The sequence below is a fragment of the Macaca nemestrina genome, chromosome 12 (assembly GCF_043159975.1).
Source record: "Macaca nemestrina isolate mMacNem1 chromosome 12, mMacNem.hap1, whole genome shotgun sequence".
Taxonomy (NCBI): domain Eukaryota; kingdom Metazoa; phylum Chordata; class Mammalia; order Primates; family Cercopithecidae; genus Macaca; species Macaca nemestrina.
In genome coordinates this window covers 15,032,519-15,050,521 of record NC_092136.1, presented here as the reverse complement: position 1 = coordinate 15,050,521, position 18,003 = coordinate 15,032,519, and the positions used below count along the sequence as shown (strand labels likewise).

General features: G+C 38.7%; 2 protein-coding genes across 2 annotated transcripts in view; both read right to left on the bottom strand.

The window, feature by feature from the left end:
- LOC105496509 (olfactory receptor 5B12) overlaps positions 1–17,623 on the bottom strand; it is a 50,640-nt gene extending 33,017 nt beyond the window's left edge. The window contains exons 1-2 of the mRNA XM_071074569.1: positions 17,572–17,623; positions 14,809–14,871 (exon numbers count right to left, since the gene is read on the bottom strand). The gene's annotated coding sequence lies outside the window, so the exon portion shown is untranslated. The remainder of the gene's footprint in view (positions 1–14,808; positions 14,872–17,571) is intronic.
- On the bottom strand, positions 9,491–14,390 carry LOC105496084 (olfactory receptor family 5 subfamily B member 21). The gene has a single exon (XM_011766149.3). It carries the CDS (start codon positions 10,797–10,799, stop codon positions 9,867–9,869), a length of 933 nt encoding a protein of 310 aa, XP_011764451.2. The 5' UTR covers positions 10,800–14,390; the 3' UTR covers positions 9,491–9,866.
- Positions 17,624–18,003: the final 380 nt, after the last annotated feature.

The following is an 18,003-nucleotide window of genomic DNA, read 5'->3' as shown; positions in this document are numbered from 1 at the left end:
GAAACAAGATCATGTTCTTTGCAGCAACATGGATGGAGCTGGAGGTCATTATCCTGAGTGAACTAACACAGGAACAGAAAATCAAATATCACATGTTCTCACTTGTGAGAGCTAAACATTTGAACACAAATAATGGAACAAAAGGCACCAGGGCCGACTTGAGGGTGGAGGGTGAGAAGAAGGAAGAGGGCTAAAAAACTACTTATCAGGTACTATGCTTATTACCCGGCTGACAAAATAATTTGTACACCAAACCCCCATGACACACAATTTACCTGTATAACACACCTGCACATGTACTGCTGAACTTCATAAAATAAAGTAAAACGAAATACCTATTTCATGTGGGAAAAAAAGAGCAAGCAAGGAGATTGCTCAGATTAGATTCATTGGGAAATAGACTGACACTGAGATCTGTGTGCAGATGGCTCTCCGTGAAGGACTCTCAGGAACAGCATCTATAAGGGAAGATGGCAGCAGAATCAGAGAGAGGGAGAAACAAAGGCCTCAGCCAATCCTTCAGGGTGCTTGGGAGCTAAGATGGCCCTTGGGAGCTGTGTCAAGGAAGCAGGACAAGCGGGAGTTGGCCTTCATACTACTCACTGGCCAATGCTGGATGACACTTCTACAGCTGTTTAATCTTCACCTAGAGCCATAACCTCAGGGGAGGTGGCTCCCATTGACTGAAGGAAATTCTTGGAAGGATTTCAGCTAGGAGATCCAGGTAGCGCACAATGGCATCCACTATCAGAGACACTATTATTTACATAAGACGTGCTTGGAATTGAAGAGAGAAATCTGAAGAGCAGCCAACGAGTGACCTAAAAAAAAGTGGTTGTTGGAATTAACTTGAAAGTCAGCACACTAGCTCCTGGATACAACATTGTCCAGCTTTAGCCAGGCTCATATATTACTCAGATAAAAAGTGACCGTTATCTGAACAGAAAATCAGTAATGTGTTTATAAGGACAAACATGTTTGTAAGAAAAATGTGTCTGACTCTATCAAAAACATTAAGCAGACAGACTAAATGGCTGCTCATACGCACAAAAGGGGTTGTGGCCGCCAGCCGAGCAGCTGTGGTGTGTGAGGTGGTATGCAGAGTTAGAATACTGCACAAAGTCTCGCTCTGTCACTTCCTGGATGTGAGAATTCAGAGACCACTTCTCCTCCCCGGGCCTCAACTTCTTAGTCAGTAACACGCAACAGGGGAACAAAAACAGCCCTAAGATCTCTTTCATCCTATGTGCCAATAATTCCAGATCTTTATTACCATTGTTAGCAAGAACAAAAATAATTACAAAATGGATGCCTTGGTAATTCCTTCATTTTCTGCTAAGTTAAATTTTGGGGCAGTGTCCTCTGCATTATTCACTTTCCTGATGATTTTTTATAAAACTTTTTGCTTTTTATTGAAATGTTGTAGACCTCTCTTTTATTATTGAGGGTGCTTTATTCCTCATACTCTTTAACATTTATCATTTTGTGAGGTCAGTGACTTCACTCTTGCTCACTGTACCGTCCATGGAAGAGTATCTCTCACAAGCTAGAGGTATCAGTTATATTTCATTACAAACACCAGTTCAGGCTAACTTAAAGGGAAAAAAGGAGGTATTTGAAAGGATATCAAGAGGTTTGCAGAATCAAAAGGAAACTGGGCAAAATGCAGGAGCATTTCAGAGGGCTGAGGAACGGAAGTCAGAAGCAAAGAACCATGTCATGTCTGGAATGGCCCCACCAGCATTTCCCTGCTATAGCAAATGAGCTCCAAGCCTTGATGCTATCTTTCCATCCCTTGCAGATTCAAATTTAGGGGAGTGAGAACTTTTTGCTGGCTGAGCTTCGGACTCATGCCTGCCTCTCTGTGTACCTTCATGAATCTCTCTGTACAGATTTCTCTTCCTTTGGGGGAAGGGAAGGAAATGTTATCCTTGCCTCAGTTTCCATAAACTTGTGGGTGGCGAGGGTACAGGAACTAGACACTCTTCTCCCACCAATCTATTCTCCAAGAAAGAGGTCATTCTCCTAGAAAGTCACGATATTTTAAGCAGGAGAATGGATTCTGGATACACAGAATACCAATATTTGCTAGAGCGGGTGCTCAAATAATGTTTTAGGTGGATATGTGCTCATACATAAAATGCTGAAAATTTCCTCTGAAGCAAACAAGTGCTTTACTTTAACATAGGTGCATAAGGAAAGCTGTTTTAAATATTCTTCTACAGTAGTTGAGATTCTGCCTTATCTCCGACATCTATCTGCATGATATCCAGAATTTCTTTAGTGAAGTTTGAATCTATAGCTTAAATTTGAAAACCTCAATTTGAAAGATAATATCCCTACTGTTGGGCACCAACGTATCACTCCAAACTTATTTTTCATTACTTCTCCCCACAGATATTACACTCCAGCCAAACAGACATTGTTTGCGAAATACATCTGCATGATTTCTCTTCTATTTTACTGTATCTCTCTTGTCCAGAGCAAAGTTATCTTCCTCAATTCCCCACCCTAGAATCTACCCTTCATCTGTTACTATAGCATTTTATATGTATCTCTTGTTGGTTTTTATTATTTTCTACATAGAATTAAAGTTACTTATGTATAGGTCTTATCTCCCCTTTAGTTTTTTTAAATAAACTTTTTGAATATAGGAGCTCTGTTGGGTCTATCTGTTTCTAAACATTTGAAGTGTGAAATATAACATATACAGAAAAGTTTATAACAGAAATTTAGCTATACCACTTTATAAAATATAAAAGCTTTGTTTGATTTACTTTTTTTAACATTTTTACCATGATATATATTTTGGTGTGTGTGTATATATAAAAATATATTTTATTTTTTATTTATACATACATGTATATAGGTGTATGTGTGTGTGTATATATAAAATTTGATATGCAAAAAAAGGTGCATAAAATACGTAAGTTCATTTGGCTTTCCTTATCTACCTAGTCTCAACTTTCACCTTTCTTCTGAGCTCCCAGTTCAGGTTTCTTAAGTATTGAGGCACATCCCCAGAAAGGAGACATGTTAGCATCTAAAATACAACATATTATGGGGCAAACTTCTCACCTTTTTCATCAAACTAGCACTTCTTTGATATTTCTGACCATGTCATCACAATTGTTCAACCAATCAGGCAAAATCCAAAAAATTCCTTTAACTGATATGGACTTCATTAATGTTGGCCCAAGGATGCAGCATATATATATATGTATATACATATATGTGTATATATCACTAATGTTGATATATATGTGTATATATCAACTTATATATACATATATGTATGTATACATATATATGAATATACATATATATACACATATATATGTATATACATATATGTGTATATATCACTAATGTTGATATATATGTATATATATCAACTTATATATACACATATATGTATACATATATATGAATATACATATATACATATACATATATATACATATATGTCACTAATGTTGGCCCAAGGATGCAGCATACACACACACACACACACACTCTCTCTCTCTCTATATATATATATGTGTGTATATATACACACACACACATATTTTTTTTTTGAGATGGAGCCTAGCTCTGTCACCCAGGCTGGAGTGTGGTGGTGTGATCTCAGCTACTGCAACCTCTACCTCCTGGGTTCAAGCAATTCTCCTATCTCAGCCTCCCAAGTAGCTGGGATTACAGGCACCTGCCACCATGCCCCACTAATTTTTGTATTTTTAGTAGAGATGTGGTTTCACCATGTTGTCAGGCTGGCCTCAAATTCCTGACCTCAGGTGATCTGCTGGCCTTGCCTTGCAAAGTGCTGGGATTACAGGCATGAGCAACCGTGCCCAGCCTCAGCATATATATACACATACATATATACACATATATGTATATATACACATATATACATAGTTGCTTCTGAGCTCTCTATTTCACTCCACTGTATATCCCCACTCCAAAGCCAGCACGTATTTTTGACCTAGGATCTGAAGTATATGTTTATTATATTTGCTTGATTCATAGGTGACCTATGTTAAAGAAATAGTCCACTGTGGGCACTCAATGAATATTGTTTAAATAAGTGAGGCTTGGAAGAAGAGGAAAGGAAATTGATATTTATTTAGTCAATGTGTTTTGCTAGAAACTTTATATACCTTAACTAATTTATTACTCCCAATAGCTTTCTGGGAATTTATTGTTGCCTTTTATAGCGTTGGAAAGTGAAGCTTGTAGAGGGTCCAGAGAGTAGATGATAGCAGCACATAAACCTAGTTCTTTTTCAATTTAAAAGACCACAGTGTTCTTTTACTAGACCTCATAGCTTGCACACTGTAAAATTATCACTAAATTCTTATTATTATGAGCATATTTTAAAAATAAAAGCTCTTTCAAATATCAAAAAAATTCTAGATTCAGTTTGACAACAATTACCACGCAAACACCAATTTCTATCACCCAGTTAGGAACAGAACAAATTAACTCCCCATATATTCATTTCCATGTATTCTGCTTGTATTTAGTTGTAGTTCATTCTTACACAAATAAAAATAGGTGAAAGATTTGGAAAAAACAAACGAATCCAAAATTGTGCTGAACTTCAGCAGTCATCAATATAGTACAAATTAAGACAACAATAAAAGACACTATTCTCTAACCAAACTGGCAAAATTTATAACTCCAGTAATACCAAGAACTGGCAGTAAGAACTCTCACACACTGTTCACAGGAGTAAAAACTGGTATAACTACTTTGGAAAATAGCATCACATTATTTACAAAAGTTGAAAATGGATAAACCCTACAATTCAACAATTCTACTTCCAGGTATATTTAGCCCAGAAAAATTAATGCATTTTTGCACCAAGATACATGACCAAAAGGTTCACATCAGCATAATTAATCACTACCCGAAACTGTAGATAGGCCATATAAACGAACATGAAAAAATAGACTGGACAATTAAATTTTGTATTTTCTATTGGGTTATCTGTTTTTTTCTTACTGTTTTCTAGAAAGTTTAAAATACACACACATACACACACATGTGTATATATAGACACATAAATATGCACACACATGTGTATAAGCATATGTATATACAATAACTTTTTCTCCTAATTAAATATGCTACAAATATCCTATCCATCCCCCTACACACTTTGTGAAATAATCACAGACTAACAACTGAGAAATTCCATGTTATGAACGGGAGGCAGAATTCTTGGGCTTGAATCTAGAAACCCGATTGGTGAGATCCTACAGAAATTTTTCTGTAAAAGTATGATTTCTCTATAGGGATGCAATTACTCTCAAAGGCGCAGTCTCTTCACCTTGTTTGATGACAAGAAGTTCCAATTGCCTGTAGAAGTAACCGACTGAGGCATTAATGGTTCACACTCTTCTAATCTGAATGGCCAACTTTCCTACAAGCTCCTGCCAACATGCCACCTGCAATCCCACCTCCATACGTGAGTTCAGATGGTTGCTTAGGAACTCCCCATTCAGCTCTGCTTATAATATTATTACCAACAGCAACACTATAGTTCAAAAGAAGTTAGCAATTTTGAAGATGCTTTCTCACCCATTATCTCATTTAGCCTGCAAAACATCCTAAGGAAAGTATGGCTGGTGCTATTGTCTTCACTTTGAATGTAAGAAAATTGGCTCAGAGATACGTGGCTTATACCAGCTTCACCACTGGCAACTGGCAGAGTTGTGACTAGAAAGTAAGATTGGAATCTTGGAATTCTGGGTTCCATCTACATTATTTTTTCAGAGTTTGGCTCACGTCCCACATCCTCTGAGGATCTTCCTCTGCCCATAGGATTCTTTTTTGCCCCTGATGAGTTCCAATTATTATTTTCTAGACTACTCATCTGATAATGGCCACAAATGCCTTTGAACTATCATCTACCTAGAGGTATGTCCTCTGTTCCACCACTTTATTTTTAAGTTGCTCCTGAAGCAGGAACAATATTGAATATCAACTGGTTTCTTCATCAACTTCACACCATGCCTTTTCTGCAGCTTGTGTCTAGTTAACATTGGTTGAGGCTTGGCTATCACTGTCGGCTGTGGCACTCAAACAGCCAACTCTATCAGACTGAAAACAAATATGCCCTGATCCATTCATGCTCTGTGGAATACTGGGAAAATTTCTGTTGGTAAAGTTATGGAACATTGAGTCATTAACCTCAAGGTGCATTACATCAGTAAACATATATGCAGAGGGCTTTACTTTGTGGAAGTAGGAATTACATCTTACAGTCTTACTTATTTGTATTCTTCAGAGTGCCTTCCACATGGCAAGGACTCATCATGAAAGAGTGTAAGCGAGTCACACATTAAGTAAGACTTCCATTGAAATTTACTAACATACATGGTGACTTATTTTTTCAGAGTCTTGGTCAGGGAAGGCAAAAAACTCAGTTTCATACCTCGGTTCCTCTTTTTAACAGTAGACAGGTAAGTTAACTTCTCAAAGCTTTGGTTTCCTCCACTGCAAAACTGAAGCACAAATAACTATATCATGGTGAACAAATGAAGGTAAAAGTATAAAACGTCTTTTTATACAACAAGTACTTTAAAAAATATGAAAAAGTGTCAAACAAGATTTGGTTCTTTGTGAGTTTAAGCAAGTTAAACTGTAAAAATAGGGGTTTTTAATTGCAAAATGAGAGGATTGGTTTAGATTATTTTTAAATTCTTTCTTTGGCTAAAGAGTCTATGACTCTGCAATTCCAGCTTGAGTTGCCAAGGAATCTAATATTTTAATTTTCCATTCCCAATACATAAACCTCAACAAATGCTCAATGTACAAAGGGAACATCCTATTTAGAATAATTCAATCATAATCCATTTTTTAAAAGAATAATCTATCCTAATATAAATAACTGCCCTGATTTATGAGTTTTCACATTCTCTTTTGAACATTTCAGGTGGGAAGTCCTTGTGCCTTTATCGCACTGTATTGGGCGGCAGGCCCTACACACAGGGTCTCTCATTCATCAGACAACTCCTGCAGGGAGAGAGTGGGTGTTGTTATTAACCAAATGGGCATTTACTCTCCATTTGACAGATTTCCTATGTGGAAGGGAAGAGCTCCTCACAGTAATGTATACTCTGTGAATTGATGTCTTGCTGGCGACAAGACATCTCCTTCTGAGTAGCTTCTATAAATGAATACCCGTGTAATGTCAGTTTGAAATGTAGAGCTGGGAACTTGGAGGGCAGAAAGTTAAACAAGGAATGAAAATAAAAGCTTGGACTTGGATGGGACGAGCTTCACCTGGCTGTCCTTGGACTTCCCATTTTTGCTCAGGCACCTCAAGAGCCAACATGAGAAGTCCAGGGACAGCTAAGTGAAGAAAGAGCTAGTATAGGAATCTCAATGGTATGAAATACACGTTCATTATGATGGGCACATTCACATACTTAATATCATATTACCCTCACACTTTATCCTGTACATTGGGTTCGGTGAGACTAAATGACTTTCTTGAGGTCATACAACTGATAAGAACAGTTAGAATTTTCATCCAGCTTTTGATAGTACTCTTTTATACCTATTTACAGTCAGATGGAACACTTGTTTGAGGTGATTTCAACATAAAATATAAATATGTAGACATTGGGCCCTTAACTCTTAGGAGACCCACATTTTCCTGCTAAACTGAGGTATAAAGGCATAAAGCAATGTGTCCATGAGAATGATAAAATAGACTTTGGGGTCTCAATGGGGGAAGGTTGGGAGAGAGGTGAGGAATAAAAGACTATATATTGGGCACACTGCTCGGGTGATGGGCACACTAAAATCTCAGAAACCACCACTAAATGATTTATGCCTGTAACCAAAAACAACCTGTACCCCCCAAATCTAATGAAATAAAAATTAAAATTATAAAAGAAAGAAACATGCCCAGATACACATGTTAATATATACTGTAATAGTTATCATATATAGACTCTAGATTTTAATTTTTTTTTAGAGATCTAAATGGCCTAGTGGTGAGGAAAGTTCCTGCTTGGGCTGGGCATAGAAAGAAGTTGGGAAGGAAAAAGAGGAGAAGGATAAAAGGAAGTAAAGAAGGAGGAGCAGGAAGAGGAGGGAAAAAAGTCAATTATATCAAGTAGGGAAAATGTGTAGGTGAGATTGGAATGCACTCAGTGCTTGGATAGCTACTTCCTAGGCTCTTCTCCAAATGCAGATACTCTTGAGCTCTGTAGCTTTCAATGAGAAAGATTCTCATATACAGTGGATCCTGGCCTGTAAAGGCTGTTCTTCCTTGCGTGTTGCTGGATGGGCCTCATTGCTAAAGAAGAGGGGAGGGAGGGGGCTGAATGGGGGAAGTATAGGTTGTCCAGGCCTTAGGCTCAGAAGCTCCTGATCTTTTCAGGTGATGGCAACCGTGTGCTAGAGAAAGATATTCTCGTGTTTCTCATGTTCCATAACTCCTTCTTTGCAATTTTCCCTGGAAGGCTTATGATTTATCCTCCTCAGACAGAGGCTGCCCTGTACATAATGGAGCCCAATAATCTCAAAACTAAATTGGCATTTTAAGCCAACTGAGTTAGCCAACCAAGATTTCTGGTTTTCATCTATAAAGTTAAAATTAATTTGTGGGTTTTTTTGGGGAGATTTTGAAATCATGACCTATTGTGGTGACTTAGATTAATTGCAGTTATAAACACCATCAAGCAGTTGATATGTGAAAAGTGAAATTAATCACCACTCCCCTCCCACGCACACACATTCGCTCACACCATTTAGCACATGAAACAAGTCCTGAAGGTGGACTAGCACTGTGCGTCATCGTGCTGTTCCTAAGAAGTAAATTTCCAGGCAGGCTTTTTTATTCTTGTAGCATCTAATTACAGAACACTGGAATGCAATGGAGACCCAGAGGTGAGCTGAATTATTGAAAAAATAAAAGCAAAGACAATCCAGAAAGCTATTACGCATCTTCATAATAGATTCGCCAAACTTAAGGGTGCTAAGAAATGCAAGCATTTGATTCAGAAAACAAATATATTTCTTTAGAGCTCTAGGGAAAATTGTTTTTTTCTCTAAACCTTCTGGAAATTTTGGTAATTATGTTAGACAGAGACAAGAAACATAGAAGATAGTGTAGGCTCTCCGAAGGAAGTTATATTTAGTCAGGTTCAAATTTAACTGATTCATCTATTAAAGCATTTCCATACTTACGTATACAACAAGGTGTATTGTTTCCCCAATGCTTTAGCAAAAGGGAATGGAAATTGCAAAGGCACATGACTAGCAAGTAGAGTAGGAATATGGGTAGAGAAGGGAGAGTAGAGAGTTGGAAAGATGTAATCTTCAGTCACCTGACTCGATCTAGTGCCTTGTCCTTTAAATTACAACTTCCTCTGAAATATCATTTAAAATATTGAACCATCCTTTGTCTACATTAGGAAGTCCAACTTTCAAACTCACAGAACAAAGGAATAAAAAACAATACTGCATGTTCAGTTGATCAATATTATAAATGAAGGCGAAATCTTTATACCAAGTTTAATAGTGAATGAAAAATCCTTACAATTAAAAATAGGATGAGGAAAATTCAGTACATTCAGTTATATCCTTCAATCTTCTGCTTTAAAACACATCAAGAAACTAAAGCAAGAAAAGCTCAACTGTCCCATGCTGCTGTTCACTAAATATACGATTATCTTTCTAAGTAAGACTTTTCAACGTGCTGCTTTTTACATTTCTAATAGCAGAAGTAACCGCTGTTCTTGGGGAAGAAAGAACTGAAACCAGCCAAACATTAAAAGTCATGATGGCATTTAGGTGTGAGAGAAAGTTTATCCCTTAATTGCTTGCCTACTTCCCATTCACACTTAATATTGGGGGTACAGTTTGTTGAGTATTTTCCAGAGAGCACTTTTCACTTCTTTGTTCCTAAGGCTGTAGATCAAGGGATTCAGCATGGGAATCACCACTGTGTAAAACACAGAGGCTATTTTGTCTGTGTCCATGGACTGGCTGGAGTTGGGCTGTAAGTACATGAAGATGATTGTGCCATAGAAGATGGACACAGCAGTGAGATGGGAAGCACAGGTGGAGAAGACTTTCTTCCACCCTTCAGCGGAACGCATCCTTTGAATGGTGATGCATATGAAGAAGTAAGAAATGAGGATGACCAGGAGGGTGAAAAAGACGTTGAAGCCCACCACAAAGAAGACCACCAACTTGCTGATGCGCGTGTCAGAGCATGAGAGAGCCAGGAGTGGGGGAATGTCACAGAAGAAATGATTAATCTCATTAGAACCACAGAAGGAGAGTCTGAAGGTGCCTGCTGCATGGATAGAGGCATTGAGGAAGCCAGAGACATAGGAACCAGTAGCAAGGAGAGCACACACACCTGCTGTCATGGTGGTGGTGTAATGAAGAGGCCTACATACCGCTGCATGGCGGTCATAGGCCATGGAGGCCAGGAGGTAGCACTCAACAGTGGCAAACCCCACAAAGAAGAAGAACTGAGCTGCACATCCATTGTAGGAGATGGCCTTGTCCCCTGACTGCAATGCAGCCACCGTTTTGGGGGCTACAGCTGATGAGTAACCCAAGTCTACAAAGGAGAGGTTACTGAGGAAAAAGTACATTGGAGTGTGGAGATGGGAGTCTGAGTGGATGATCACCATCATTGCTCCATTCCCAAGCAGGGTTATGAGGTAGATGAATAAAAATGCCAGGAGGAGGGGTATCTGAAGATTGGGGTCATCCGTTAATCCCAAGAGGATAAACTCTGTCACTTCTGTTCTATTCTCCATTGTGGTCAACTTGAATTAGCCTGGTGATTAAAGAAGAGGCATCAACCAAATTCAAATGAAAGTATGAGAAGGGATGATGGGATGATAAAAAAGGAGAAAACTAATGTATAGAGAGAACGTACTGTGTGTAAGACTCATGCTAGAACCCTCTGTTATATTATAGCTTTTAATTCATATGAGATAGGTGCTATTATGACTATCTTACAGACAAGAAAGTTAAGGCTCAGGGAGCTGAATATTGAGCAAGATAGTCTATTTAACAGTCACAATCAAAGTTCACCCCTTTATATTTCTGAATCCAAAGTCCATACATTCATCTTGAATTCTTTAACATATTTACATGATATAAATACAAATTATGATATGAATATGATTGTATGCATTTAATTATTAAAAATAAAAACATCCATCACTCAATGTCTTCCACATTCTACTTCCAATAGTATAGCCTCACTAAAGATTTTCTAAATTTATTTTTCCTTAAAACAACACAAGTTTATTCTCTCAAAGTTCAGGAGGCCAGAAGTCTCAAATCAGTTTCACTGGGCCAAAATCAAGGTGTTGGCAGGACAAGGTGGTGGTGCCCTCAAGGTCTGTTTGATACTAAATCCAAAGATCTTAACCACAACTTTTGAAGCCTTTATAAGTTAATCCCTCAACAGTAGTTCAACTGAAAGGGAGTATGGTATATTTAAATATGAGGATGTATTTATATATATATTTAATATGGAACTACAAATTTGAGATATACAAATGTTTTTGTGTATCTGTGTATATGCATATGTCTTTTTTCACCCCTTATCAGAAGTCTGTTGTAGACCCTAATTACAGTTAAGTCCTCCTTTCTCTGCCTCCTCAAAGCACTTGAGTCTTAGCTATTTATTGTACAATTAGTTGGGCAACTACTCACTCTTCGCCTAGCTCTAAGCCCCTTGGGACGGTAACTGTCTTCATCCTCTCTGGTCCACCCACCTTATCATGGCCCCCCACACACATATATAAATATTTGGTGAATTGAACGGAACATCAATAGGAAAGTATAGAAACATTTTTCACGCTCTTTAATTCCACAACAAACCGCCTATTGTCCTCTTGTCTACCAGGCTTGTGCTTTGGGCCAAAATATTAGCTTAGACTTGTCGTATGAAAAATATTCAGGAGTAACAGTGAGTTTGCAGATGGTCAGGCCTGGAGACAGGCTTGTGTCCTCATTTGAGAGCACTCTTTCTCTCCTATTTTTGTTCCTCAACCTCAGGTGTTCACAGGCTTTCCCCACTCCTAGTAGCAGAGTGAGTGGGAGCAGGCTCAGAAGAAATGAGGGAGAAAATGTTAGAAGAGAGGAGGAAAAAGGAGAAAACAGGAATTAAAGGAGAAAGATGCTTCAACTCTGCTGGACTTTAGCTTACCTTGAAGAGTAACAGCAGCCATTCGATTGGTGACACAAAAAGAAGGGGATAAGGTAGCTTGTCATTTCTGGATGACCATTACACACACACGATGTGGCTAGTTTCATAAGAACTGGCTCAGTCAGCTTGGTACATTACTATCCAGTAATGTACCAATTGACTTTCTGACCAGTAGCACTTTCCATTATATTTATCCAGCCTTTTTGACTTTTCTTTTGACTTCTGACATGTGTGTATACTCTCTAATTTTAGCAGACACAGTATCCTGTAATCTATGACAGGCAGTGTTCTGATCTTACATATTTGGAAACAGAAGGATGTGGTGCCCCTCGAGGTCACATAACTACTTAACTGTAAAATCTGTACAATTCCAGAGCCTGATTTTTCAGCCTCAGCACTACTGACATTATGAGCTAGACAGTTCTTTGGTTCAGGGTGTGGTGGGCAAGAAGGAGTGCTGTCCTGTGCATTGTAAGATATTTAGCAGTTTCCCTGGCCTCTTTGTACTCATTAGATTCTAGTAACACCACTACCTCCCATTTGTAACAGTCAAAAATGTCTCCAGATGTTGCCAAATGTCCCCTGAAGGGTAACATTCCCCTGATTGAGAACTGCTGTTCTCAAGTTTATAAAAAAACAGTGGTTCTAAAGTTTATAAAACTCTTTTTGCATTCACTTCTTAATTATTGCATGACTAGATAGATAGAGAGAGAGAGACAGCAGATATAGACATGAAGAAACTGAGGCTCAGTGAGGTGAAGCGACTGGTTTAAAGTCTAGAACTCTGGCCAAATAGTGCTGCTTATTGGCAGAGGGATCCCAGGAAGGGATAACTGCTTGCTAAGTACTGTGGTCCTTTGACTAAAGAGATATTAACCCTCCCATATCGTAAACCAACCTTTTCCTAGACACAAGGTAGGATGAAAACCTGGAAAAACTCCAAGAATAAAATTCAGCTGACTTGGGGTGGATTCTGAATATTTTTCCAAAATATCTTCTCGAATGCTTATTAGATCAATTTCCTTGGTTAATATTGACCACAGGAGTCTATTCACTTAAGCTGTAGGTTCAGTTTTTAAAAGCCATTACACACCCCCCACACACCATATTGAACTGCCGCTGACTGCCATCTTCATCTATCAGCAATTAATCTTCAAGGTACTTCTTTCTGTGTTCCCTTGATGGGCAACCCTTTCTATTACGCATTGCAGTCTCTGTTAATAAATGTGTTGAGACCCAGTGCAGCAAGGAGAAATCTGGAGTCAGTGCCGAGAGAAAAGACCTCATTTACCCAGCACCAACCCTGGGAGGCTGCAAGGCCTGAATCCAAATCCTGCCACTGCCGCTGCTATATCTCCTCCCACTCAAGTCCTGCAAAACCCAGGCTTTTCTGCATGGGCCTAAAATAAATATCAGAAGGAGTCTTGAAAGAGAAAAAATATCTTTAAAATATCTAAGGTTGAATACTGAAATACCTAAGGTTGAAATATTAAGTCAAAAACTGAAAAAGCATTAAAATTTAAGAAATTATTATTGTTATAAAGAGATAAGGAGAAGTCTAAGCCATTAAGATAACTTGGAAATAAAAAGTTCCATCAAAATTGCTTCTAAAGGGGTTTGAAGCATCACCCCCAGTCATAACAGCCCTGTTTGGGGAGTTCTAAAGAAGATTCTCAATGGAATAAATTCCATAAGGGAAGAGACAAGGCCTATATTGTTTGTCAGTGTTTTGTGCATTATTATCCACTACCTACACTGGAGGCAGCCACACAGTAGACTCAACTATTTGTCAAGTGGATGAGTGAATTAGAATCTCAGCAGTTGAGTTAGAATAAGAGCTTTAATGCTTACTTGCTGTGGGACTGTAGGCAAGTCAATCTTCCTTTATAGACAGAAGATAAAGTAAGATAACGGCCGGGCGCGGTGGCTCAAGCCTGTAATCCCAGCACTTTGGGAGGCCGAGACGGGCGGATCACGAGGTCAGGAGATCGAGACCATCCTGGCTAACACGGTGAAACCCCGTCTCTACTAAAAAATACAAAAAAGTAGCCGGGTGAGGTGGCGGGCGCCTGTAGTCCCAGCTACTCGGGAGGCTGAGGCAGGAGAATGGCGTAAACCTGGGAGGCGGAGCTTGCAGTGAGCTGAGATCCGGCCACTGCACCCCAGCCTGGGCGACAGAGCAAGACTCCGTCTCAAAAAAAAAAAAAAAAAAAGATAAAGTAAGATAAAATATAAGAAAATTCAGCCAGTGTGTGACCTCTAGCAGGTGCTCCATAGAAGCTAATTAATCAATCTTTTTATTAAACTGTAGGCCAATCGTGTGAAGTTATTTCCCAGGTTTTGTTAACACCAGTTGGTAGCAACACCCCATCTAGCAATGACTATGGCAATGGCTGTCTAATTAAAGGTAACCCAGAATTACTTATGGGAAACTTCTGTCTCTATTCTTGTGAAATGTAGCAGAGGAGGCTGGGGAAAATTGAATGAAGAGTCTTTTTATATACCTACTTCCGAGCCTCTTTTTTTTTTTTTTTAGACGAACCCGTTATTTCTACCTACAGTGTGAAGAATACTGCTTTTTTAAAAGGTCGGGGAAAACATACCTATGTCCTTGGGAATTATGAGATCTCAATTCAGAACTGCTTCAACATTGGACTTTTTGAAGTCTGAAAAAGAAAAGAAAAGAAAAGAAGAGCTGTTGGTCTCTGAGGACCTTGGATTTCAAATAGTAAAAGATTTCCTGAGGCTATGTGATAAAAGTGTAAAGGCAGTTCAGCTGCCGCTGCAGTTTGCTTGAGACTGTAAGTGAGCCATACCAAACTGTGTGAAAAGTCTGAGATCAGCTAGAAACTAGTGCCTATGTAGATCTGGGAGCCTCTGAAGGGGGGTTCCCTAAGGTCTCAATTCCAATCCAAGGCTCAGCAACATACAAACAAGCAATCAAAACACCACTTTCCTGAGGGAACTGAAACATTATGATATGGAGGCACCTCTAAGATTCCTTAGGGGACACAGGGGAGTCCTGGCTCTTCTAGTCACAGGCTAAGATTATTGATGAGCAAATTGTGTCAAAAAATGCTTTCAAAGGAGCTTGAGGATCCAGCCACTGCACACTCAGCCCACAGATTTCCTGTGATTATTGCAAGTTGGCCCTTTGGGGAGAAATTTTCAAAATGTCAGATTATAAATGATAAATTTTATCAGAATCTCCATTTTCCCAAACCCAGCTCTGTCTACAGAACTCAAAGTTTCAAAGAGCTCTGTGAATCAAAACATTTCCAGGAATTGTTTTCCCAATCAACCTGGTTTTAAATGAATTTTAACATGGTGCCTACAAGAAGCAAAGGATTTCTCTATTTCGGCTTCTGATAAATTTATATGTATAGAATATATTTATATAAAATATAATATAGCTTCCTATGTTTCAAGCCCTTGGTTCAGTATATATTTGTATGTGTTATTTCACTTAATGTTCTTATAACTCTATGAGAAATATATTATCTTTTCAATTTACAGATGTGAAAACTTCTGTATATACCTAGCACTTAGATCTTTCTCTAATATTATTCTCTAATAAAAGAAACCAGGGCTCCTTCGAGAAAAGGCTGGTTCTAGCACTGGAGCCGGGATTATACCAGAGAAGCCTGGAGCATCTTGTAGTTCCAGAAAGTGAGGAAATGCTCAAGTCTGTCTGACCCAAATTCTATATATTTTTACACTGTGCTTTACTGCTTCTCTTGGGAATAAATGTGGAGAAGCAGAGATGTTCTCGGAATCTAGGAAACAATATTTCTCTTAAGTTCTCACAAATGCATGTTCCACTACAGTCAGTTACAAAAGTAGAGCTTATTTACTCACTTTTTTCTTTGCTCTCATGAAAACATTTCCAAGAAAAAGCCCCCTGTTAGAAAAATTATTTTTAACAAAAGAAGACATATAAAGTGGCCAAGCAAGTGGAAAGCTAGGTGATAGGAGTCCAAGGATATTTTTGCACACTGGTGGAATTTTGTAGCATCTAATCACCTAACCCACATGTCCAACTCTGAAGACTTAGGTTTCTTCCTCATTATTTAGTTGACCAATATAACAACCAAGGAAAAAACTAGAGAAAGAAAGAGGGAAAAATGGCTGAAGACAGATAGAGAAAGCAAAGAAAAGAAGGAAGGAAGGGGAGGGAAGAGAAGAGGAAGAGAGGGAGAGGAAGAAGATGAGGAATGAAGAGAAAACTTCACCTGTAGGATCAAGACTCTAACAACTGAGACAATCTAGCCTATATATCTGGCTTTATAAAGTAATTTAGTACTCTCCTTTATCAGTGTTTAATATTCTAAAAAATTAAACAGATAAAAATGAAGACTATTAACATGGTGAAGTGAGGTGGTTCAGGGTTTTGGCAAGTAAGAGGCCTAGAATCAGCCACTTATGAATGGATAACAGATGAATCATTAATCTTTTTGAACCTCATCATTTTTTCATGGCACCAAATATATCCTCTTTCTTTTCCCTCCAAAGACTCTTAATTCCTGGGAAATACTTATGCTTTTCCACTTTGATGTCTCCAGCGTCTTCACTGTTTAGTCTCCTCACAAGATCAGTTTGACTCTTCACCTCCAAATAGTTACACCCTGGGGTTTTAGAAAAACTAAAAGGCAGAAAAGGGCCAATTCTGAATTTTTGATTAGTTCAAGGCCAGATACAAGGCTCTGTCCATCCATATTTGAGTTAATGCTGCCACCTTGAGGCCTTCCCAAGCTTTTCACCTGATGAGTCGTTCCCAGTGGTGGGGCTGGGAAAATGAAGACTTGTCTTCCTTGCCGCAATGATCAGTAAGTTCATACAGGAAAAATGCTTTGGAATTACAGGAAGAATCAAGAAACCACCCATCTGCTTAAAAGGTTAATTTCATGGCCACATAGAATGTTAGCACCTCTTAGGACCTTGGAGATCACCTAGGTGTTAAGGTATACCAGGTACCACAGCCCACAGGTGACAATTACAGTCCTAGAGCCAAATGTACGGGTTCAAATCCCAGTCCTCCCTTCTAGCTCCTGGAGGGGCTCTTGCAAGTCACTTAGGTTCTCCATTCCTCTCTTTCTCATTATGGGACTGTTGAGAATTAAAGTTAATCTTTACATAAGGTACAAGTTAATCTAAACATAAGGTACAAATAAACTTTGGAGATACTGGGGGTTTGGTTTCAGACTATTCCAATAAAATGAATATCACAATAGAGCAAGTCACGCAAATTTTTTGCTTCCTAGTGTATATAAAAAACTATGTTTACATTATACTGGGTCTACTAGCATTATGTCCAAAAAATGTAAATAATTTAAAATACTTTATTGCTAAAAAATGATGATGATCACCTGAGTCTTCAGTAAGTTGTAATTTTTTCTTTTGCTGGTGGGCAGCCTTGATGGCTGCTGACTCATCAGGATGATGCTTGCTGAAGGTTGGGGTGGCTGTGGCAATCTCCTAAAATAAAACAACAATGAAGATTGCTGCATCAATTGACTGACTTTCTTTTCTCTTTTTTTTTTTTTTTTTGAGACAGTCTCTCTCTGTAGCCCAGACTGGAGGGCAGTGGTGTGATCTTGACTCACTGCAACCTCCACCTCCCAGGTTCAAGTGATTCTCATACCTTAGCCCCCTGAGTAGCTGGGATTACCGACACACGCCACCAGGCCTGGCTAGTTTTTGTATTTTTAGTAGAGACGGGGTTTCACCATGTTTGCTAGGCTGGTCTGGAACTCCTGACCTCAAGTGATCCACCCACTTCGGCCTCCCAAAGTGCTAGG